At 50.8% G+C, this 22,320-nt stretch overlaps 1 protein-coding gene across 6 annotated transcripts; it reads right to left on the bottom strand.

Annotated features, from left to right (window-relative positions):
* HPS1 (HPS1 biogenesis of lysosomal organelles complex 3 subunit 1) lies at positions 1 to 21,137 on the bottom strand. 6 transcript variants are annotated; one of them, XM_060171515.1, is made up of 19 exons: positions 21,056 to 21,137; positions 19,502 to 19,606; positions 18,579 to 18,689; positions 14,196 to 14,333; positions 13,897 to 14,039; positions 12,657 to 12,765; positions 12,046 to 12,206; positions 10,928 to 11,030; positions 10,129 to 10,198; positions 8,843 to 9,000; positions 7,831 to 7,998; positions 7,559 to 7,738; positions 6,627 to 6,688; positions 6,084 to 6,218; positions 5,936 to 6,000; positions 4,676 to 4,821; positions 2,765 to 2,878; positions 1,098 to 1,180; positions 1 to 625 (listed from the first exon to the last, which is right to left on the bottom strand). In XM_060171515.1, the coding sequence occupies exons 3-19, from the start codon at positions 18,687 to 18,689 to the stop codon at positions 463 to 465; spliced, it is 2,109 nt and encodes a 702-aa protein (XP_060027498.1). In that variant the 5' UTR covers positions 19,502 to 19,606; positions 21,056 to 21,137; the 3' UTR covers positions 1 to 462. The 6 variants fall into 6 exon arrangements, with proteins under 6 accessions (XP_060027498.1, XP_060027499.1, XP_060027500.1 ...); XM_060171516.1 differs by having other exon boundaries at positions 19,502 to 19,596; positions 21,095 to 21,122; XM_060171517.1 differs by having other exon boundaries at positions 19,502 to 19,596; positions 21,056 to 21,074.
* Between the last annotated feature and the right edge of the window lie 1,183 nt (positions 21,138 to 22,320).

The following is a 22,320-nucleotide window of genomic DNA, read 5'->3' as shown; positions in this document are numbered from 1 at the left end:
AGAGCCCCCATGTTCACTCTGAGAGGCAGGGAGTCTCTGGGAGGGAGGCAAGTCTGGAGCTCAGGGAGCCTACCCAGAGCCAGGGGGCAAACCCAGCCAATGGTGCACCTTCCACTCATGACAGGGCCCTATCTTTACTCTGAGAACAAGCCCCAGGGAACTCGTCCCTGCATCTCGGGGACAAATGAAGAGACAGCTCTGAAAGGGGCTGCCACCATTCTGGCCTCACAGCCACAGTTACATAAGAGCAGCAAAACCCCCAGCTCCAGTGGGCTGGGCTGTTCGTTGCCTGGCGTGGAGGCTGCTCTCGGTGGCATTAAGAAGTCCGGAGGACTGAGTCACCCGGAGTTGGTTCTTTGGAAGGCAAGAGGCTCTTGCTCTGGGGATGTCTGTGAACCAGCATGGGTCTGGAGAACTGGGTGCAGAGGCAGACCGCAGGGCTGGGAGAGGGGGAGAGGTGACCTAGATCATGGGGATGTGGGAGTTCTCCTGCAGGCGCTGGGCCAGCTCCCCAGCCTGCTGCACCAGCACATCTGTGGGGACGACCGACAGGTGAAGGGTCAGCAGCTCGTGGCACGTGACGATCTCTGTGGAGTGGCCTGTGCTGCAGTAGTACAGGAGTTCCCTGGAGGAGGCAAGGAGGCAGGTTCAGGAGCGCAGCCATGGTTCTTCCCAGAGCTAGAGCCTCGAGACTCCACCAGCCCAGCACACGGCTGGGGGAGCCTGCCCACTTGTTGCTGGCCTAACCTCACGTGGCTCTGCCCTAGGCCTCTATGCTCCCACCCTGTGGGGGATCTCAGTCCTGCTGGGGTGCTGACAGCGGTGTCCTCACTAAGGGTGCTGAGGAGCCAAGGAGCCAATAGGATGCTCTGGGGCCCCGGCCCAGATGCCAGAGCTCCTGCGGGTGCTGACAGGAGCATAGACAGAACCCGAAATACGTTCCCCTCTCACTGAATAGGGAGGTGAGGTGTGGACAGGCAGAAGGGAGCTTCTGACAGAGTCTGCTTCTTGGGGAGTTGGGGGTGGGGTTTTTCCTACAGGAGGCACTGCTCCCTTCTGGGCACCAGAGGCTACCACCTCTTCCGCCAGGGCCTCACCTGTAGTAGTCTCCCCCCAGGATGCCAACAGGAGCCGAGTCGTCAGACAGGACAGGCACCTCGATGATCTTGAGTTTGTGGCCCTGGGGAAGGAGGGACAGGGTCGTGAGTGGGGACTAGGTGGGCATAGCAGACAGCACTCAGGTCCAAGTCGCACACTGTGAGCTGGAGGCCAGGCAAGCTGGGCTCTGTGGGTGCCTGGGGGAGGTGTTAGGAATTCTTTGTCCTGGCTCTTGGCCCTGTGAGCAGAAGTTAAGAGTCAGCTGTTAACAGTCCTGGAGCTCTGAGTACTAACCTGGCATGGGCAGCCCTCAGTTCCATCAGTGAGCGAGGTTGAGTAAAAGACACGCATGCTCAGGAGGGTGTCTGGGGAGGTGGCATGAGGGAGAAATCTTTATCAAAAACCCTTAGTTGCTTTGAAAGCAGTGGACACAGGGCTGGGTAGTGGTGCACCTGGCTGAGTGCACGTTACAATGCGCGAGGACCCAGGTTCAGGCCTGTGGCTCCTACCTTCAGTGGGGAGCTTCACTGGTGAAGCAGGGCTGCATGTCTCTCTCTCTTGTTCTCTCCCTTTCTATCTCCCCTTGCCCTCTCAATTTCTCTGTTTCTATCTAAATAATAATAAGAAAGCAGTGGACCTTCCTAGGGTAGAACAGGAAGGGGCAGGGTCACTGTCACCATGGTCATGGGGGCTCATGTGGGTGCCCTTGGTCCACCATGCAGGGGGAGGTGAAGCAGGCCAATCACATGGAGTGCTGGTTCCCTGGAAGCTCAGGCAAAGGTGACACACACCCCGGGGGCACTTCTGAGGTAGGCACAGAACACAGAGGGAGCCTGCAGGGCAGGAAAGCTGAGCTTGGCTTCTCCTCACCTACAACCTCATAGCCCTGGTCACCACATACAGTCTCCAGGGTATCAGTGCCTCCACCCACAGGACACCTGCCCCAGCCAGTGCCCACTCAGCACTGTCTGCTGGGAGGACAGGGTGAGGACCCAGGGACAACACTGCACTGAAGACAGTGACAGTCACCTTTGGGTGAAGTGAAGGAGCTCCTTCAGCTAAGGGCAAAGCGAGGAGCAGGGAGGGGGCGGGAGGATGGGGCCATGGGTGACCTCGAACAGTGAGGAGAGGAGAGGAGGGAGAAGACAAAGATAAACAGATAAACAGGAAAGAGTAGCAGGAAAGGGAAAACAGAGACAGAGACAGTGAGAGAGCAAGGAGACGTGAGTGTAGTAAGTTCTCACAATGCGGTGGGTTGAGATCTGGAAGGAGCAGGGCTGCAGGCAGGAGGCCTGAGCTGCACTGTCAGCTCCTCATGGCAGAGTGGTTAGCTCCTGTGAGCCTCAGTTTACCCGCTGCTACAGTGGGATGTCCTGCCAGGCTTGCTAAGTGTATCTGGCAATGCCAGTGCACTACCAACGGAACATGACCTGAGCACTGGGGCTGGCGTCCGCCTGCTTGATGTGCCCTTGAACATGGCATGGGTTCCTGAGATGGCTGAGTGAAGATGGGAGCTCTAGGCCTGGGTCCCAGCCACCTGGGCTTACCTGTCAGCTCCACCAGGATCAAGAGGAGGTGGAGGGATGAGCAGATGAATAGCTCAGAAGGAAGGAACCTGAAAGTTACAGGAAGGGAAAGCTGGGCTGTGCTGGCTGAACACACCCACCATCTCATTCTCGAACCACAGGAAGTAGGAGCAGTAGAAGTCTCCTTCCCGGAACAGCAGCGTGGTGTAGCCCTTCTGCAGGTATCTGCGTGCCAGCTGGACCAGCGACCAGACCTGGAGACAGAGGGACAAGGCCTCATTACCGCACTGATGGACACAGCCTGTGAGGCCACTCTCCCCTCAACAGCAGGGCCAGAGGCCTCATGAGACCAACACTCTTGGAGGGTGGAGCTGCTTGAAGACCAGAGGCCTCTCTGCTGTCTCCTCCCTCAGTGCCTGGGCAAGGGCTAGGCTGAGAACAGCAGTGTAATAAGAAAATCCTCACTGACAAATAGCATGTGTAAAAGCACTTTTTACATTAGAATGCATGCAAGGTATACATTATGAAAAGGGCCATCCCAGCTGGGTCTATAAACTGACAAGACAGGCGGTGAGGCTGTGGCCACTTCTAAACCCGGGAATCTCTGGCACACGTCCAGTGCCAGGAAGGTGCTGGTGTGGGGTGAGAATGCTTCAGGCACCCTGGGTCTGCTGAAGTCCAAACTGGGGCTTGCCATGGGGCCCTGTGGAAACAGTAACTGAGGAGCAGCATGCCCTGGATCCCTCCACAATATTCTCTTGCCTGATTTCTCTGGAACTTCTGAGGGTGGGGGACAGGGAGCCCCATCTCCCAGATCTCCCAAGTAGCCTATAGGAGACGCTCCATGACACACTCCAAATCTGGCCACAAGGTCATGTCTAGTTATATCTAGTTATCTGGATTTGCTTTTATTCCCCCCCGCCCCCGCCAAGAGCAACTTGACAACAAGCATTCATAACCTTATAGCCATTCCTCCCATTTGACTTAGTCATGCTGTTTCTGGGAACACATATTGAGAAAACAAGCAGAGACAAGGACAGAGATATGTGCGCAAAGGTGTGCGCTGCAGAATTATTCATAACCGCAAGAGCCTGGGACCGGTCTAAAGGCTCAACATCGGGGAAATGGTGAAGTGAATCACACTGCATTCCCATGATGGGCCATGGTGGTGCTGTTCAAAATCACACTGATAAAGAATTAATGACATGAGGAAACGCATCAGCTATATGGTGAGGTGGAAATGTGGCAAACACAACTGCATTTACAGAATGATCTGGACTCCAACAAACAGCACGGGAAAATAAGGAAGACACATGTACCCAGACAGCCCCATTCTCCCTGGAAGGATGAACGTGTGTGGGTGCCAGTAAAGGCTCAATAAGCTGTACGTCACATGGTGCCAAATGTGTGGTGAGTGCCTCTCATGCATTTGCAGCTTTATGGCAAATCTGAGGCAGTGGGTAGTATTGCCATCTTATTTAAGGGCGGGTCAAAACAGACGATGGATGCCCAATGGACACTGCCAGTGAGGCGCAGCACTGTGCCCCCCACATGGGACTCTGTCACCCATCTTAGTTATCTCATCGCAGCAGGCTTGCTATCTATCTAGCTATATCTTTAAGTCATTTACAGAGAATAGAGGGACCCCCCAGAGAGTACTTCCTTCATAAAACGTCACTTTGTTTTAAATTCTGGTTGGCTGAACTTGTGTGTCTCCTTTTCATTCTAGTTAATGCAAAACAAGCAAATCAAAATACCAAAAAGAAAACAACAACAACAACAAAACCCTGGGCATTTATTTAAGCTCGTTGCCCTCCCCCTCACCTGCATCCTTGCTGCCCAGACTCTGCTACCTCATACATATTAGAACTCTACCGTCAATGAAGCCCAATGTGGCCCTGGGGCTGGGCTCCGTGGGACATGAAGACAAGCACAGATACCCACACAAGGGACAGTAAGGGTTAGGTGCGGTGTGCTCAGAGTCCTCAGAAGCTCCAAAGGCCAGGGTGAGGTGGAGGGCCATGTGGCGTGCCCGGGTCAGATGTGGTTACCTTGGTCTTGACGAAGGCGGCCAGGGGCCCTTTGCCCAGCTCTGAGGAAGCACTCTCGCTGCTGCTGAGGGAGGGGGCCACCATCTGGCCAGTCGTGCGGTTCACGTAGATGAAGTGCACCAGCCCTGGGAAGTCCTCTAGGTAGGTGGAGGCTGAGTTAAGGAGGTTGTAAAACCAAGAACCAGGATGGGCACCAGTCTGTCCTCCACCTGTTCCAGCCACATTAAGTGCAGTGGGGCTAAGCCTGCCTCTCCTTTCCTGGGGATCTCTGTCTCCACACACACCCACCCTGAGAGGTTCTAAACACAAGCACAGTGGGTCCTGGACACAAGGAGTCCTGGTGACAACAGCTCATCATTCCCTCTGTGGACAAGCAGAGCTGACCATGGTTCCCAAGGGAGACTAGCCAGCCATCCAGCCCACACACCTCCTGTGGTCTCCTTCACCTCCACACAGCAGCCCCAAAGCCTGGAGGGTTCCCGGGGAGGAGGGATGGACTGGTAACTGGTGGATAAGAGGGTCTTGTCCTTACTTTCACCCATCTACTAAAGAAAAGACTCAGGAGTTCAGGTGTCTGAGTCTTTAGTGATTTTAATACAGGGAGACAGCTCACCCAGTAGAGTACAGGCTTTACCAAATTAAAGGACTTTGATTAAGACTCCTGCACTACATGGGAGCACTATACATAGTGCATGCTGTAGTGTTTCTCTTTCTTTGTCTCTACCCTAAATTAGAAAAAAAAAAAAAAGAAAAGAAATCTTCCCTGGAGCAGTGGAACTGCACATGTGCAATGTCTTGGTGAACAAAAACAAACAAAATGCACCCAGGAGGAGCTGCTTTCTAGAAAGTTCCAGAAATGGAAGGGTCAAGTCAGTCAGGTCATCTGAAGAGGGATACCAGGCACAGCGAAGGACCCAGAGTCTGCACACTCCTCTGGGTAGCTGGGTGACACTCAAGTGAGGAGGACATGCCCGTTCCAGCACACCCAGACCTCTTGGAGCACCTGCCACTCTTTGCAGGCTGGACACAGTGACAGAAATGACCCTCCCTGGGATAACAGGAGGCTCTGAAGTTTCAGCCCTGGGGCATTGCTACAGACAAGACACTGGGAACAGGACCTCTTGCTACCTTCCTCTAGGGAAAAGCTGCCAACACACATTCCCCTTCCCAGGAGTCACGGCTGTGCTGTGAGCAGGCGGGGAGGACAGGCAGGTCCCCGGGGCTGTGTGAGGCCAGCTGGGGGTTCGGCATCAGGATATGACACCATGGTGACATTCCTCCTGCTCTTCACCAGCAGAAAGTCCTTCCAGTACATCAGTTTTTTTCTGTAGGGAGTGGGGGAGGGAGGCAGGGCTGTGGGGAGGCGTGCCCCTGCCCCTGGCCCAAGCTTCCCCAGGGCCACACTTACTGCATGAGCATCTGGACCTGGTCCTGCAGGTGGAGAGGCAGCTGGGGGCCACCGCGGCCTGGATCTGAGCTCAGGAAGTTCAGCTGGTAGATGGCACAGAGATGCTGCTTCACCTTCCTGCACGCCTGCAGCAACCTGGGCGCAGGAGGTGACAGTGTCTCAATGGGAAGAAGGGCCTGTGTGTCTACCCCACTCACTCCCAACATCTGGGTCACCCCTGCTTCTGCCCCATGATAAACCTAGGACAGTACCTGCTCCTGACTGAGGAGGACAGACAGTGGATGCAGCACAGTGTGGCCTGTGTTGAACCAGAGCTGGGAGACAGCTCACTCAGCAGAGTGCACACCTTAGCCTGTAAGGACACAGCCTCTACTCCCCAGAGGCCTTTCTGCTTCCCAGTCTCCCTCCAGCATCCACGGGGCTGGGCTGGGCTGTTCTCTGACTAATCTGCAACTCCCTAAGTACCGCCTCTCCCCTGGGCTCTTTGGGAAACAGCCTCTCAGTACTGACAGCTCCCTCTTGTCCTCAGAGCCCACCACTCACTCTGAGGATGATCTTGGCTCATTCCTGGAGAAGACCTTGTTCTTGAACTCCAGCCAGCTTCTCTGTAAGGGCGACAGATGACAGGCAGGCTTCCTAACGGAGAATTCCTTCCTGTGTTGGGCCCTCAGGGCAACTAGCCTTTTGACTGCTTGGACCTTTTCTGCTGAGCATGCATCTATCTTTGCACCATCGAGGCCAGCCTCCGCTACCCCTGCCCTTAAAGTATAGCCAGGCTGGGCACGTGGGTAAAGGGAGGCAGACAGTTAAGTCTGATGGGCAGGGCACTGGGCACTGAGGAAGAGCCCTGGTGACTGGATCCCCTTGAGGGGGAAGAGTGATTCAAACACACTGCTCACCACAAAGCCCGAGGCACTGCCACATGCCCAGAATCTGGGTCTGTGTGGGTTCAGGGATTCACTCTCTTATTCTTTCCCCTCTTATCCTTTGCTTATTTTCAGATCAATCTGCACTGTAGCCACAAATCTCAGTTGCTCACACTAACTAGACATTGCCAGTTGCTTAGACCTAGTGACCTCTCTCTTCAGAACTTCCTTCCGGGCTTCTGTGCTGCATGTGACCCCCGTACCTCCAGGTTCCAGTCCTTGGTTCCCAGGAGGGAAGCTCCATGGCCAGTGAAGCAGTGCTGCAGGTATCTCTTTCCCTCTCCCCCATCTCCCCCTCATGTCTCTATCCAAAACAAATAAGTAAATACAATATTCTTGAAAGATGACAGAGAGAGAAAAGATCTGCAACTGTCCAGTGTTGTTGGAAGATGTTGTTACTGCTCCATTAGGGAGGAGACAGGGTGACAGAATCAGGTACGTAGGGAGGCCCTGGAGGCCTCAGCCTCTCCCCACTGCAGGCAGGGTGGGTGCTGGCTGCCCCCACTCTGCCTCTCCCCTGGGCGCTGCCTCTCCCAGCCCTGGCCTCACCTGGATCTCCTGCTTGCCTTGGCTCTTCACAAACTTGTCCATCCTCTGGCGCAGGTTCCCCATGAGGGGGTGGGACCGCAGGCTGCTGCCCACCTCCAGCCCCTCCTTGAGCTTCTTCTCCAGCCGGGAGAACCCATCCAGCAGCTGGTACAGGACCAGGGCCAAAGGCGAACTGGGGCTCTGAGGGGGAGAAGCAGGGCAGGGTGAGCAGGGTAGCCCAAGGGGAGGGGGTCTGGGCCACCATGCGTGCAGGCAGCTCAGAGCTCTCCCACCTTGGTCAGCAGCACCATGTTGATGCCAGGCCACAGGGGCAGGCAGTACATGGTGTGGGGCATCAGGGGGTAGTAGCTGTCCTTCACGCTGCCACCCAGGAAGATCCTTCTGGGGCTGGAAGGTGCTGGGGAGCAAGGGAGTAGCGTCTGCAGGGTGTCCTCAGCGACCTGTGGAGGAAAGGGAGCTGGTCGTGGGAGGGGGCCTGAGAGAGAGTGGGCCCTCCCCATGTTGGACCTACCTATGGGTGCCCACCTGCTGTCCTCTCTGAACCGAGAGGGATGCACATTTTGAGCTCCATGGAATCCCAGTTCTGAAAGCCCTGCACTGTCAAAACTGTCTGAGCAGTTCCAGTTCTGTTGTCGTCTTGTCTGAGGCATTTCTAGGCTCTTCTGCTAGTCATTTCTGGGCCCTTCTCTCCCTCTCTATCTCCCTTTCCCTTCTCCCTTCCTCTCCTTCTCCCTCTCCCTCTCTCTCTCATTTTATTTATTGGCTAGAGACAGAAAGAAATCCAGAGGGAAGGGGAGATAGAGGAGACAGAAAGAGACACCTGTAGCCCTGCTCCACCACTGGTGAAGTCCTCTGCAGGTGGGGGCCAGAAATTGAACCTGGACCCTTGCACATTATAATGTGCACTTAGCCAGGTGTGCCACCTCACTTTCTCTTTCCTATCTAAATGAAAAGAAAACAAAAGGGGAAAATGGCCACCAGGAGCTATGGATTCATCGTGCTGGTACCGAGCCCCAAAGTCCCAAACATAAGCCTGGTGGCACAAAAAAGAGTTAAGATTCTTACTCCCAAGCACTGTAAGGAGGATGCAGACTTCTCAGGAGTCAAGCCCCAGGGCTGGGGAAGTGGGGGAGGAGGGCACCCTTTACTCACCACTGCCTGGGTGTTTCTGGGCTGAGCTCTGTGCTAGCACCAGTCAGCCCTGGGGCAGCAGGAGGGAGGTCAGGGGGCTGGCAGTGCCCCCCAGTGCTCACTGCAGCAGGCACTGCTCCAAGAAGAACTCACCTGAACAAAGGAAGTGTCGCTGGGCGGGGTGCCTCCTTCCAGCCAGAAGGCGCTACCTGCAGGCCCAGGGCATTGAAAGGACGTGAGTGAGAGGAACATGTGTCTGAAAGGAGATGGTTCTTTTCCCACCAGCAGCTCACAGGGCACCTGAGTGTGGGCTGAGCAGGGTGCCCTTTCTGTCGTGCTCATCTGGCCTGTGTCCCCCAGCACCCCCTCCACTCATGCCAGATGCTGGAAGCAAGCACCCAGGGATGCAGCTACAAAGGTGGAGGTGTTCCTCAGCCTCCCATCCCTCCATACCTACCTGTTTCCTCTCTCTATCCCTTCAGGGATCCTCTCTGGCTGGAACACTGCCTCTTCTACTGGCCCCCTCTCCCCACTCACTCAGTCCCCCAGCAAACCTTTACCCAGCACCTAGTATGTGCTGGGATCTGTGCTGTTGTTATAAAAGTAAAAAAAGAAAATTCTGAGGATAAGGTGAAAAAAAAGGAAGGAAGGAAGGAAGGAGGGAGGGAGGGAAGAAGGGAGGAAGGAAAAAAGGAAGGAAGGAAGGAAGGAAGGAAGGATGGAAGGAAGAAGGAAGGAAGGAAGGAAGGAAGGAAGGAAGGAAGGAAGGAAAAAAAGGAATGAGTGGTCTGGGAGATGGCACAGTGATAAAGCTTTGGACTCTGAAGCATGATGTCCCCAGTTTGAACCCTGGCAGCGCATCTGCCAGAGTGATGTCTGGTTCTTTCTCCCTCCTCCTATCTTTCTCATTAATAAATAAAATCTTAAAAAAAAGAAAAGAAAAGAAATGGGCCAGGCAGGGGTGTACCTGGCAGAGGACACACATTGCCCTGGGTTCAAGCCCCCAGTCCCAATCCACAGGAGGGAAGCTTCAAGAGCAGTGAAGCAGAGCTGCAGGTATCTCTCTATCTCCCTTTATATCTCCCCTTCCCTCTCAATTTCTCTCTGTCCTCTCAAATAAAATTAATTAACTGATTTAAAAGGGGTGAAAAAAAAAGAAAACAAATACAGGAGATGAATTTTTAAATGAAATCAACTTGTCAAGTAACACTTGAGGGATCATCTAAGAGGCCCTATAGGTCTTTTAAGTCAAGGACTTAAAGAAGAGGAGCAAAAGACCACGTCCTGTGCTATAGGAATTTGGGTGTCTGGGTCTGGGCTCTTACAAGATGAGGGGGTCCATTAAACCCCAGCACAGGTTAGCCCAGAGGTGCCACTCTCTCCATCTTCTCCCCCTTCTCTCCTCTTCCTCTTCTTCCTCCTCCTCCTTCAGGCCTCACCTGAACTCTCCTTGCCAGGAGAAGCAGCTGGTGTGAAGTACTCCTCAGGGAGGGAGATGCTGTCTGTCTCCTAGGAGGGAGAACAGGGCTCAGCCTGCCTTCCTGCTCCTGCCCTCCCCAGAAAGGCAGCCCCTCCCTGCCCCCTCTGCTCAGCTGACAGAGTCCCTGCAGAGTCCCTCCTGCCAGGGCCTGTGGCACAGGGACTCCAGGCTGGCTGTATGGGGATGTTCTGGCTGCTCAGGGGCATCCAGGTCAAGGACTATGGCAGGAATGGAGATGCTGGTGAGGGCAGTTCTTCCCACTGCTCCCCACCTCTGGCACTTCCTGGCACAGCCCTGGGACTGACAGGACCCTCGTGTTTCATTTCTAGATGATCCAGTGTCTCTCAAGAAATACTGAATACGGCATCAAAACCACCATGAGCATGATGCCAGGGATGGTGGCAGCTAGCATGGAGTGCTCACTTGTCCAGGAACAGTAGGCACCAGGCAAACCACCCCCTCCACACCTACTGGCAAGTCTGAGAAGAGTCCCATTGCATGGATGAGGGAATCCAGCCTCAGACGGGGCAAGTGCTTGCCCAGCTCGTGCAGCTAAGACATCAAGACAGAACACTCTTGACTCCCAAAATCTGCACGTTTAACCCACCAGGCATCATGCACTCTACAATTCCCCTTCCATCTGAAAATGGCAGGTCATGAGAGACCCCATGCCCAGAACTGTGTCCTGGAAGCCAGGTCACTGAGTAGACTGCCCCACACCACCTGACACTGGCTCCCCACACAGAGCCACCCGAGACCTGCGTGGTGGTGTCCTCTAGGGTGCTCCCGCTGAGGCAGAGGTCCTGAACCAGGAGGATGAGGGTGAGGAGGTCGGCTGGGCACAGGGTGCTGGCGTTGTGGCTGTGGAGGTGACAAGGGCTGTTCAGCATGTGTCTGGACCCCCCAGGGCCTCTGAGGTGGCGGCAGGTAGGGGCAGGGAAGTTCAGGGCATCTGGGGCCAAGTCCCTGCACTCAAGTTTACCAATGTGCCAGCTCACTTAATCCTTTTTGGAGATAGGCAGGATAGAAATAAATTGAATTAACATATTTTTCCCCTCTTAACTGCCACCAAGGTTATTGCTGGGGCTTAGTACCTGCAGGGCAAATCCACAGCTCCCAGTGGCCTTTTTAAAATTCTTTTTTATTTGACAGTACAGAGAGAAATTGAAAGGAGAAGGGAGTTAGGGGAAAAGATAAGGACACACACACACACACACACACACACACACCCCTGCAACACTCTTTTATCACTCATGAAGTTTCCCCTCTGCAGGTACTTAAACTCAGGTCCCTGTGTACTCAATCAGATGCACCACCACCCAGTCCAACATCTTTCATATATAGTAAAAGCTTGGTTGTATTAGGAAAAGAAATCACCAGTGGAAATCCATCAGGGACCAACATTTCAGCAAGTCCTAAATTCGGACACTAAAAGAACATTCCAGGAAGAAATAATTCCAAGAAGAGAAGAACTAAGAGGAACTGAAATGAAGCCATATATATATATATGTATCTGCTACCAGGGATTCCCTGGGGCCTGCTCAGTTTCCGGGGAACATTTTTTTTTTTCCTTTCAGATAGTAGGTGAGGGATAGAAAGAAAGAAGGGGAGGAGAGATACTACAGCAGTGCTTCACAGTCATGAAGCTTCTCCCATGCATGGTGCTCCCATGTAGTACCAGGGCCTAAAACCCAGGCCCTCACACATGGCAAAGGGTGGGTTGCACTGCATCAGCTATCTCCTGGACTCATTAAGAAAACTTTTGCAAAGAGATGGGTCTTCTGGTTTAATTGGTCTGTGAGGGGGTGCTCTTCAGGTTCAGGGCACGAGCAGCAGGGGCCAGGGTGAAGGTGAGGGTGAGGCAGGGTGGGCTCACCTGGAGTAGAAAGCCAGTAGCTTGGAGTGCACCAGCAGGAAGGCATGGATGGCCTCCTCGCCTGCCCGCTGGGGGCAGGCATTAACCGCCTGGATGACATGCCGCTCCAGGGCCTCTATGCACAGCTCACAGAGCTGGGGGTGGATCAGCCGCTCCACAGCCTGGCCACAGGGGCAGGGAGAGAAAACGCCGTCACACTCACCACCCTCATCTGCTCCGAGGTCCAACCACTGGTCCACAGTCCACACTGGTGCCACCATTTGCACTCAGAAACTCTGTCAGTCCTGCTTATTTTCCACTGCTCTCTACTCTATCTTCAGCTCAATATATTTCCTTTGGAAAGGAGGGGGATTTAGAAGCCTGGAAGGAGGGAGGCTGTCTTCAGAGATCTCAAATAATTCACTGTCAGCACAAAAGCATCACTAAAGATTGCTCTATCCAAGATCCATTTGTTTGACTTAAGGACGCTTGTTGAGAGTAGCCAACATACCGTGTGGTCAGAAAGAGCTACTCTGTAAATACAGGAGCTTCAAGGTCAGCCTGTGTCCTCACTCAGGGGGGCTCCCTCTGACCTGACACTTCTAACAACGCCCCCTCCCGCCAGCCATCACCTCCACAGCGAAGCACTGCTCCTGCTCCCGCAGGCGGCCATAGGTGCATAGCAGGCTCTGAAAACGCTCCCACACCTGCATGCGCTGCTCCAGGTCTGGGGGCCGCAGCCTGGGGATGGAGCCGGGAAGAGCAGAAGAGACCCATGAAACTTGCTGGTCTGGGGCTTATCTCTGTCCTCAACCATGGGGCCACCGTTTCAAACCACTATCAAAGCCAGGTGAGCAAGGCACATGAGTAAATTAAAAGGGGAGCCCAGGAAGCAGAGAGGGCCCGAATAGGGTCACATCCCAGTGTGGAGCAGACTAGAAATGGACTCAGAACCAGGTCCCTTCAGTCTTTCCCACACAGGTAGATGTCAGGCAGAGAAACCCAGGAAAGTGACCACATTTTCTAGTCTCATAGATCCTACAGAGAACAACTGTTTCTCTCCTTGTAAAATCAGGGCTACACAATGAGTCTCAGACTGCTGGGCTGCAGACAGACTGCATTGGTAAACAACGTGTGAGTCATAGGTGCCCATCACCAGCAGTATTTGCCACTGAAACTGATGCCTCCCTTGGCCAAAGCAACTTGAGGGATGATGGCTCCTGAGAGGTAGGCTTCCTGCTGGGGAACCTGCTCTTTGCTCGTTAACCCAGAAGATCCACTGTTACAAGTTTCACAATACCCCAATCCACGTCTGAGAATCAGTGTGAGATCCACCACAAACCTTTCTGCTCTGGTCCATGTTCCAACCAGGCTCCTTTTTCTGGGGTCTCTCCCACCTCGGTGTCTATTACTTTCCTTTATTGGGTCTTTTCCTTGGAGGCCCAGAGAGGGTTGGGGGGGGGGGGAGTTCTGACTCCTCAGAAAAACATTCCTTGACTGACTGTGTGTGTGTGGATGTGCAGTTTGTCTAGAGGGAGAGTGTAAAGCTTTAAGATGTGAGAGAGGCACTGGGGGCCCGGACAGGACACTCAACTAGGAATCATCCCTGAGCCTCCATTTGTAGCCTGGCTGGGTGCTGACACCACCAGCTGGATTATTCTGCTAAATTCTCTGCCCTCGGGTTCCTCATGTGGAAAGTGTGAGGATTGGATCAAGTGACCTGCAAGATTCCTGTGAGCTCAGTTACCTGGACCCACGGACCCAGGCAGGTGGAGAGTGCAGACAGGCCACTTCCAAAGGGCCTGGGCACACACTGCCCAGCTTCTAGAGGGTCTCAGCAAAGGATAGAGGAGACTGGGCTCAAGGACTCACTCTTTTCGGAAGAGCTGGCCATCCATGGTAACCCACCCAAAGTGCACCTCGAAAAGGCACTTGAGCACACACAGCTTCCGGCGCAGGTCCCGCTCGTTCTCAGTGTGGTCCCCATTGATGGCAATGAACAGGCACTCTTCAAACTGTAGGGACAGAGGGACTGACGTCAGGGAGCAGCTGCCTGGGCCCCTGTGATACGATGCCACTTCCACCTTCTCAGGTGTCCAAGTCCAGAGAGAGGCCCTGAGACCAGCCCAGAGCTGAGGGAAGAGTCCCAGGGACCAGGGCTATACACTCACCAGGTGGAGGGCATATAGGTAGCTACCATTTTCAGTGGAGAAGCAGGTGTATGTGTCTGAGAGCTTCTCCAGCATGGTTGTGGAGGAGATGATGACTGGAGCTAGGAGTGTGCTGAGCTGGTCTTCTATGGCTGGAAGCTGCAGAGAGGAGAAAATAACACCAGTGGGAATGTGACAGACACCAAGGACAAAGGCCTAGGCCATCAAGAGTCTCCATAGTCTGGACTACTAGTAGAGCAACACTGTCCCAGCAGGGAAGGGGGCAAAGAAAGACTGCCTTGGAGTCAGGAGATGGGCTCACGTGGTAGAGGGCAGACTTGGCCATGTAAGGCCCAGCTCCAAGCCTCCAGCCATCACATGGGAGCATCTGCACAGGGGAAGCTTCCCAAATGCTGAAGTAGTAATGTGGTATCTCCTCTCTCTCTCCCCCCACCCCTTAATGTCTGTTCTAAAAAAATAAAGAAAGCAGTAGTAATGTGGTGTCTTTCCTCTCTCTCTCTCTCTCCCCATCCCTTAATGCCTGTCCTTAAAAAATAAAGAAGTAGTACTGTGGTGTCTTTCCTCTCCCCCTCCCTCTCTCTCTCTCTCTCTCTCTCTCGCTCCCCCTCCATCCCTCAATGTTTGTCCTAAAAAAAATTAAATAAATAAAGAGCATGTCTGGAGCAGTGAAAACTGTGCAGGCATGGAGCCCAAAGATATGCTAGTGGCAAAGAAATAAAAAAGAGAGAAAAGAAGTAAAGAAAGAGACTGCTTTGATTCCTACAGTGCAGTAACAAGGGCTGGGGAAACTCAGCCAGCTGATGGTGACATGTAGACTATGAATCTGGAAGGAAATGTCAAAGAATCCAGCCACATTCACACAGTGTTAGGGATATTTAATGGAAAACTAGCCAACACTAAGTAAGTGTGATACCTAGCCGAAGTTCAAGTGAGCAAGTCTAATACGGGGAGAGTAATCTGACCAGAGGTAAGGGGCAATGGCACACATATACATGTGCTCACTTAACATAATTACAGTAGCAAACACCGGGGGAAAAATTTAAAAGTATATCACCAGAGAAAAAGCTGAATGAATAGCAGTGTATCTAAATGCTGGAAGAATACAGTTATTTAAATATTGGAGTGCTTCAATGACATGGGAAATTCCTCATATATAATGCAATGTTGACAAAGACTGGTTGTGAATACTCTGTATTTTAAAAGGCATAGGAAAAAAACCCTATTAAGCCAGTCAACACTATTAATGTTACTATTTCTGAATAGAGGGATGATGACTGATTCCTTGCTATTTTTTATATTACTGTATTTACTCTATTCCCAAAACAAGCATTTACTTTTTTTAGGTCTTTCCCCGTCCGTTACTGCTGCCCTCCAAGATAAAGAACAAAACAAAACAAATAAAATGAAGAGTAAACTGTTGAAAACCTGTTTTTTTTTTTGAAAATCTATGACAAAAAAATAATAAAGTTACTTTAATGGTCCCACTACAAATCTCCACTTTAGGATAAAAAGAAAGGAAGGAAATAGTAGACCTTACTCAGGCCAATTTTAGGAGCTTAGGCTGAGTTATAGAGAAAGCTGAGTCCTCACTTTTTATTGGTGAAATCTACTTGGAGTTGAGCAAAATGCTTCCTTGAAAACAGGGAAACGGCCAGGGCAGTGTGGAGCATTTAAAAGTGTGTGTGTGTGTGTGTGTGTGTGTGTGTGTGTGTGTGTGTGTGTGTGTGTGTGTTTAGCAAGATAGGTCACCTGGGAAGTGCCTGCTGGCTGCTAGCACAATGGGAGAAGCCTCGGTGCTGTAGTGCCTTTGCCTCTCTCCCTCTCTATCTGTTAAAGTTGGCCCAGAGCAGTGAAGGCCCATAGTGGTGTGGGGCGGTGGTGTGTGTACCTGTCTGTCTCTGTGTGTGTGTGTGTGTGTGTAGCACTGTTGCATGTTTTCTCTAACAGTGTCCACACTCAGGAACCATGGTCAGCGTTCAGTTGCTGGGATTCTGTCAGTCATGCTTTGTCTGTAGTTCTCTCTCTCATCAGCAGCCTCTAGCTCAGATGCTCCATTTCCGATGCATGGGGTCATCCCACATAGTGCTCCCCATCCCATCCCATATCCACTATGTTTCCCTCAGTGATGAGGCACTGGGCTCACCGTATGTTGTCCTTCTTTGAACTCCTGAGTTCCATGGGAGCAGGACACCTTGCTATGTTCATTGATCTTTCCCCAGGGGCTGGCACATAGGAGATGCTCATTTAATATGTATTGGCTACCCCTCCACAAAAGCAAAGGTTTGCTAGATTATTCACATGCCTCAATTTTCTTAAACTTCTACAAACAAATTTTACTAACAGAGAAATCCTTAAGAACTTGGGCAGTATGTGGCCTGGGAGGTGGCATAACAAATAAAGAGTTGGACTTTCAAGTAATCTCTGCTGCTACATGTGCCAGAGTGATGCTCTGGTTCTTTCTCTTATTAACAAGTAAAGGAAGTTTTTAAAATTTTGGCTCTGTACAGTAATTCATTTTATACACAACTATTTCTGCAGGTATAAAAATATATTTTTGGTGGGTGGGGCATGGAAATATTTGATGTTGGTAGAATGTAAAGGGACAATCTCATACTTGGTGGCATTATAAAATGATATGGTAATTTCTGACTGGACCTTTCTTTAGGAAATAATCCTAAGGAAATGAGACACAGGATAAAATTCAAGCACAAATGTTCCCTGCATATCCTTTCTACGGAGTTGTAGTAAACTGGATCAATATGTCCAATATTGAGGAAATAGCTAAACAACAATACATTTATTCACAGGCTAGAACATGATACTTCCATTAAGATTTATAAAGAGGTGAAGTGCACTTACCAGATGTTTTAGCTTATATGTGGAATATAGATGACTAAAACCAATGAGCCTTCTCTCTCTCTCATACACGCACACACACATGCACACACAAACACACACACACACACGCAGTAACTAAACTGTCAGTTGGGCTTTGTGTGAACAATGGTGCTTAAGGGCAGGGGCATAGCATTTGGGGAAGGGTGTGGTGATGTGTGTATTAGTTATAATCCTGACATCGTGTTGTTTTGTAAAACAATGTTAAATCACTAATAAAAATGAAAAAAGATGTATGTGTATGAGACCATTGATAAAACAGAATAATGATTTTTATATACTGAAAAGTCAAAACTAAAGCAGAAACAAAACTATACATGTGGCATGATCCTAACTATATATAAAAAATGCACAGGAAATATGTTAAAGTGCTATTGATGGATCATTATAAACTGATTTCTCTGTATTTCTAAATTTTCCACAATTAACTCATGATCTTCATGGGACAAAATAAATAAAGAAATAAATAAAATAAGTGTTATATATACATACAAAAAAGCAAAGCTTTAATTTTCTTTCCATTACATTAGTCACTTAGGAACTGAAAATTCAGCCTGTTCCTTGGTCATGCTTTTTTTTAATAAAGAGAAAAAGAAGTAGTACTGAATTTTTGCTTCTTAAATAGAGCAAGTTGAAATAGCAGTTTAAGGACTGAAATACTTACAAACTCATAAACTATTAATAATCATACATACTGATTACTAAGAATAAATAGAAGAGCCTAGCAGACCTGTTGTTTAGCTTAAAACCACTAGAATGTCAGTGATATCTCTGATGCCATGTTTTATTCCTGAAGACAATAATAAAAATGTCAGTGGTGATGAGGCTGAAACCTGCTGAGGAAGAGTTGGTTTGGCTGACGAGCAGGCCCACTAGAGAAAGAAGGGCACCAAGAGGCAGCTAGTCTGTGCTGCTACAGACATTCAACAATTCTTTCCACTAAATCCCTAGTAAGTTTTCCCCCATAATTAATCTGGAAAAACAAATCAAAGAGGATTACTCCTTTAAAATGTAGAGCAGTTACCATGCACAAGGACCCAGGTTCAAATCCCTGGTCTCACCTACTGGGGGAAGTTTCATGAGCAGTGAAGTAGTACTGTCTCTCTCCTTCTCTGCTCCCTCTCCCCTCTCAATTTCCCTCTGTCTCTATCCTATAAATAAATAAAAATGTATTAAAACTGTAGAGCAGAAATGGCATAGGTGAAAACAGTAATCTTTTCTGAGATGGAAATATTAAAGTGTATTTCTACATGCAAAAAATGAATACATACTTGACACTGTGTACAAAATTTTAACAGATGACTAAACCTAAGGTAAAACCTAAAACTGCAAAATTTCCAGAAGTAACTGTAGGGAAAACTGTGTGATCTGTACCAGACGTCAGAGAGGTTGTGCCCTGCACACTCCTGGTAGTTCCTTGGTGGCTGAAGGGTAAACACACATTCTGCCTCTTTACATTCCCCTGCACTTCCTCTGCCTCATACTCACTTCTCCATTTTCTGACTGCCCAAACTTGAGCTGTAGATTTTCTTCAAACTCCTTATCAGTCCAGTAGAAGAGGACTTCCGCACCTTCTGTGGCCACCAAGACACACTTCATCTGCCAGGGAGAAGCAAGTGGTTATGCAAAAGGACTTTCATGCCTGAGGCTCTGAAGTGCCAGGTCCAATCCCCTGCATCACCATAAGCCAGACCCAAGCAGTGTTCTGGTATATATGTTTTAATAATAAAATAATCACAGCGTCTTGAGGACTTGGACTTAGTTACACTGTTCTGGATTCCTTAAGTGCCCAGGTTAGTGATACTTAGTGAATTCTTGCCTAATCTCCAATTGGCATGTGAACATCACCAAGGTGTTCCCAGTGGAAAACAAAGGATGTAGTCTGTTCCCATGCAATGGTTAAAGGCTGAGGCAGAGACTAGGAGAGCAAAACACAATGAAGAAAAGTGTGCTCGAAGAATTCAGGTAGACTTGGGGAAGGGGGCTCTGGAACTTTCAGGTGACTGTGACAAGTAGGATGTCGTATGGGACAGCTCTGTCAAGAGTGTATTTGTTGGGGATCAATGGGCTATGGAATGCAGGCTGTGCTCTACATCAGGCAGACCCTGTAGCTGGGCTCAAATGCTCTTCCTGGCATGGGGGTAATGACCATTGTCTTCTAGGTAAGGACCAGGAGAAGAAGGGGTTGACTCCAGAGGTGTAGCTTAGCGACTCAGCAGACTTTGATGACCACATGGATGCAACAGAGGAAGGGGAAGACAGGCAAAGGTGGCATCTGAATGCAGAGGAGGCGCAGGAGGTGAGGATGAGAAGGGTCTGCAGGGCCCAGGAGTTCAGGCCACTGCCAGCCTCCCACAGCCCAAGAGTGGTGCTGTCTGCTTCCATCTGCCCCTGCTAGCAGGTTCACCTACCTTGGCAAGAAGCACAGCAGAGGCTCAGGAAGGAAGGGCTGTGTCTACACAGGCTTAGTAGTCAGCTCAAGAAGAGCATCGTGGCATCCTGGATCCTGAAAAACACTTAGAATAGAGAGGTAGTAAGAACAGGCAAAGGCTCTCATTTGACTGTTGTCCGTTCCTTCCTGTGAGTGGACACGCTGGTAAAGGGTTGAGTGGTCAATGGTCTCTCTCTGGCCCTAGGCAGTCTGCTCAGAACATACTCCCTGTGGCCAGGAGGTATCTGAGAACCCTGTAGCCCACACACCCTCCCTTTTTCACAGGGAATATGAACTTAGGCAGTTCAGTCCTTTGCACATAGCAGGAGTCAAATATTTTCATTCCCACCTACTCTTGATTCCTTCTCCTTTCACTGTGGGTCATCCAGAGGTAAGGTAGCTGTAGCAAGCCTGCCTTGAGCAGCTGCCAGAGCCTGCTGTGTGACCATGGAGACAAAAGAGATAACCCCAGTGATAGGAGCAGCCCCATGGAGAGGTTAGGAGAGGTTTTCTGGGAAGATAGAGTGGCAGTATATTAATACAAGCTCAGAGACCTGGTTCTGGGACCCCCTCTGCTGAAACACACCTTTGAACCTCAAACTCAGGCTGAACCAGTAGGGGTGAATCAGTCCCCTACTCCACCTCCCTCCAGGGAAAGAGTGAGTAAACAGGAAGGTCAGATAGCAATTTCTGCTTGCTTATATGGTAGTGGTTGGGGGCGGGGGAGAAGGTTGGAATTGTCTTCAAGTAACAAGTTAAAATTAAACCTGCTCCAGAATCACTTACATCTTGATAGTAAATGGCAGGAGCAATACAAAACTTTAGCCTAAAGAGGAAACCAAATATCATTTAAAATTAAGAGGAAGGTCTTCTGGGGTTCAGACTTTTTGCAGCATAAAAGACTTGCTGCATCACCAGCATGATTTATCCTCAGGCTATATTCCTCTCCTAAACGGTAATGCTTTTTAAGGGACATTAGGTTCTACTTATTACTTTGTTTGCTTATTTAAATTCCAAACGCCTGTGAGGGCCTCGAGTCATTTTGCAACTCCCTTGGGCTCTCAACCCCAACAGAGCAAGACACCCAGTTTCTTTGCAGCTCTATAGCCAGGCCAACCCGGGGACACCCAGAACCCGTGTTCGCCAGTAGCCCCCACCCCCACCCCCACTCCGGCAAACCCGCCCTGAGTGTGTCCCCTGCCCAGTCAGTCGCTGGGTCTTGGGGTCACTCCCTCATAGTCCAGCCTCTTCCTACTGGGCTGCAGGACCCGGGCCGAGAATCCGAAGGGGTGCGGGGTCCAGCCCAGGGGAACCATCAGACCGGTTGGCTCTGCCCTACAACTTATGCAACAGGTTCACCCCAACACAGCCCTCACGCCGAAAATTCAGCTACTCTGGGAAGAAGGCTTGCGATGGCATGCGTCCCACTTTCTAGCGGCAGAAACTTTGAGAGCAAGAGGGATAGGATCTTCCCAGAGCCACTGAGATCGCCTCCCTCACTCCCTGGAGGTCTGTAGCCCCGCAGTCCACGTACCCGGAGCTGCCAATCCCAGCGCTACCAGCCTGAGCCCACCTGCGCGCTTCCGGGTGTGGACACGTGAGTGCCCACGTGACCGCCTCGCCCCACAGGGGCTGTGGGGCGCGGCCAGGGTATGCCTGCGGCGTGGCCCCGCCCCTTAGTGGCCCCGCCCTTATTGACCACGCCCCGCCTGGCATGGCCCCCGCTTTGCTCCGCCCCTGTTTGCCAGTCCACTCCTATTCTGCACTGTTCTGTGAGTTCCAGTCCTGCCATTTTTTTGTTAATCTTCTTTAAAAAGGGAACTAGGGAACCTAGGTCAAGCTCCTGGTCCTCACCTACAGGGGGGGACCCTTTATGAGTGGTGAGGCAGTGCTACAGGTATCTCTCCCTCTCTGCCCCTTCCCTTTCAATTTATTTGTCAATAAATAAAATGGAATAAAACAAAACACAATAAGATAAAGTAAAGTAAAATAAAATAGTAAAATGAAATGAAGTAGGGGCCTGATCAGGGACTGTAAACTTCCACCAGAGTGCAGTGCATCATCCCACGTAACAATTTTGTCATCTTCACTCATAGGACATTTATTTCAGAAGAACCTATACTGGAGTGACAGTGATGGCATGTAGGGAGAGGGCAGTGGACTACATTCTTGTATGGCCACCATCCTCCAGTCATCTGGGGAGGCTCTCAGGTCTACCCGGTTAGAGCCTCACCCAAAGGCTTCAGGAGCATTGGCCCTCACTTCTGTAGGCCTTACTTAGCTCTAGTGATTCCACATTGAGGCACTAGGAATGCCCTCATTTTACAGAAGAGGAAGCAGGTCCAGAGGTAGGATGGTTTGATTCTGAGCTGAGTTAAAGATGGGATCTCAGGACTTTCTGCTCTGGTTATGCTCTATCGTGACTCACTGATGTGCAGTTCTCGAGTGAGAGTCGCCCTGGAGTGCTGCCTCCCGGGAAGGACCCATTGCAGAAGTGTCCGTGTACCCCCAGAATGCAGACTCTGGAATTTCTTTACAAGGGGTTTCAGTTAATTTAGGGCATGGACGTTTGGGAGTGGCAGAACGTGGTGGGTAACTGATGAAGTTCATCCAAGGGATTCATTGACTTTGCCACCACCCCGACCCCACCCCACCTTGGTTTTCTGAGAGCTCTTGAGTTCTGTCCAGCGGGGATGTGTGGATGTGAGACTGCAGACTGACCAAACTCTGGGGAAAGCCTGGGACCAATAATCAATACCTCCACTTTACTGCAGCTTCAGTACTATCAGAGAGCACATG

The sequence above is a fragment of the Erinaceus europaeus genome, chromosome 14 (genome assembly GCF_950295315.1).
Source record: "Erinaceus europaeus chromosome 14, mEriEur2.1, whole genome shotgun sequence".
NCBI lineage: Eukaryota > Metazoa > Chordata > Mammalia > Eulipotyphla > Erinaceidae > Erinaceus > Erinaceus europaeus.
Note: the sequence above shows the minus strand (reverse complement) of the source record. Positions and strands in the feature narration are given on the sequence as shown.

Coding starts and splice junctions, on each gene's coding strand:
- HPS1 (XM_060171515.1), bottom strand. CDS start 18,689: ATGAAGTGTGTCTTGGTGGCCACAGAAGGTGCGGAAGTCCTCTTCTAC. Junction 6,219..6,626: donor GAGCCAAGATCATCCTCAGA/GTGAGTGGTGGG, acceptor TCCTGCGCCCAG/GTTGCTGCAGGCGTGCAGGA. Junction 6,001..6,083: donor CAGGTCCAGATGCTCATGCA/GTAAGTGTGGCC, acceptor CACTCCCTACAG/AAAAAAACTGATGTACTGGA.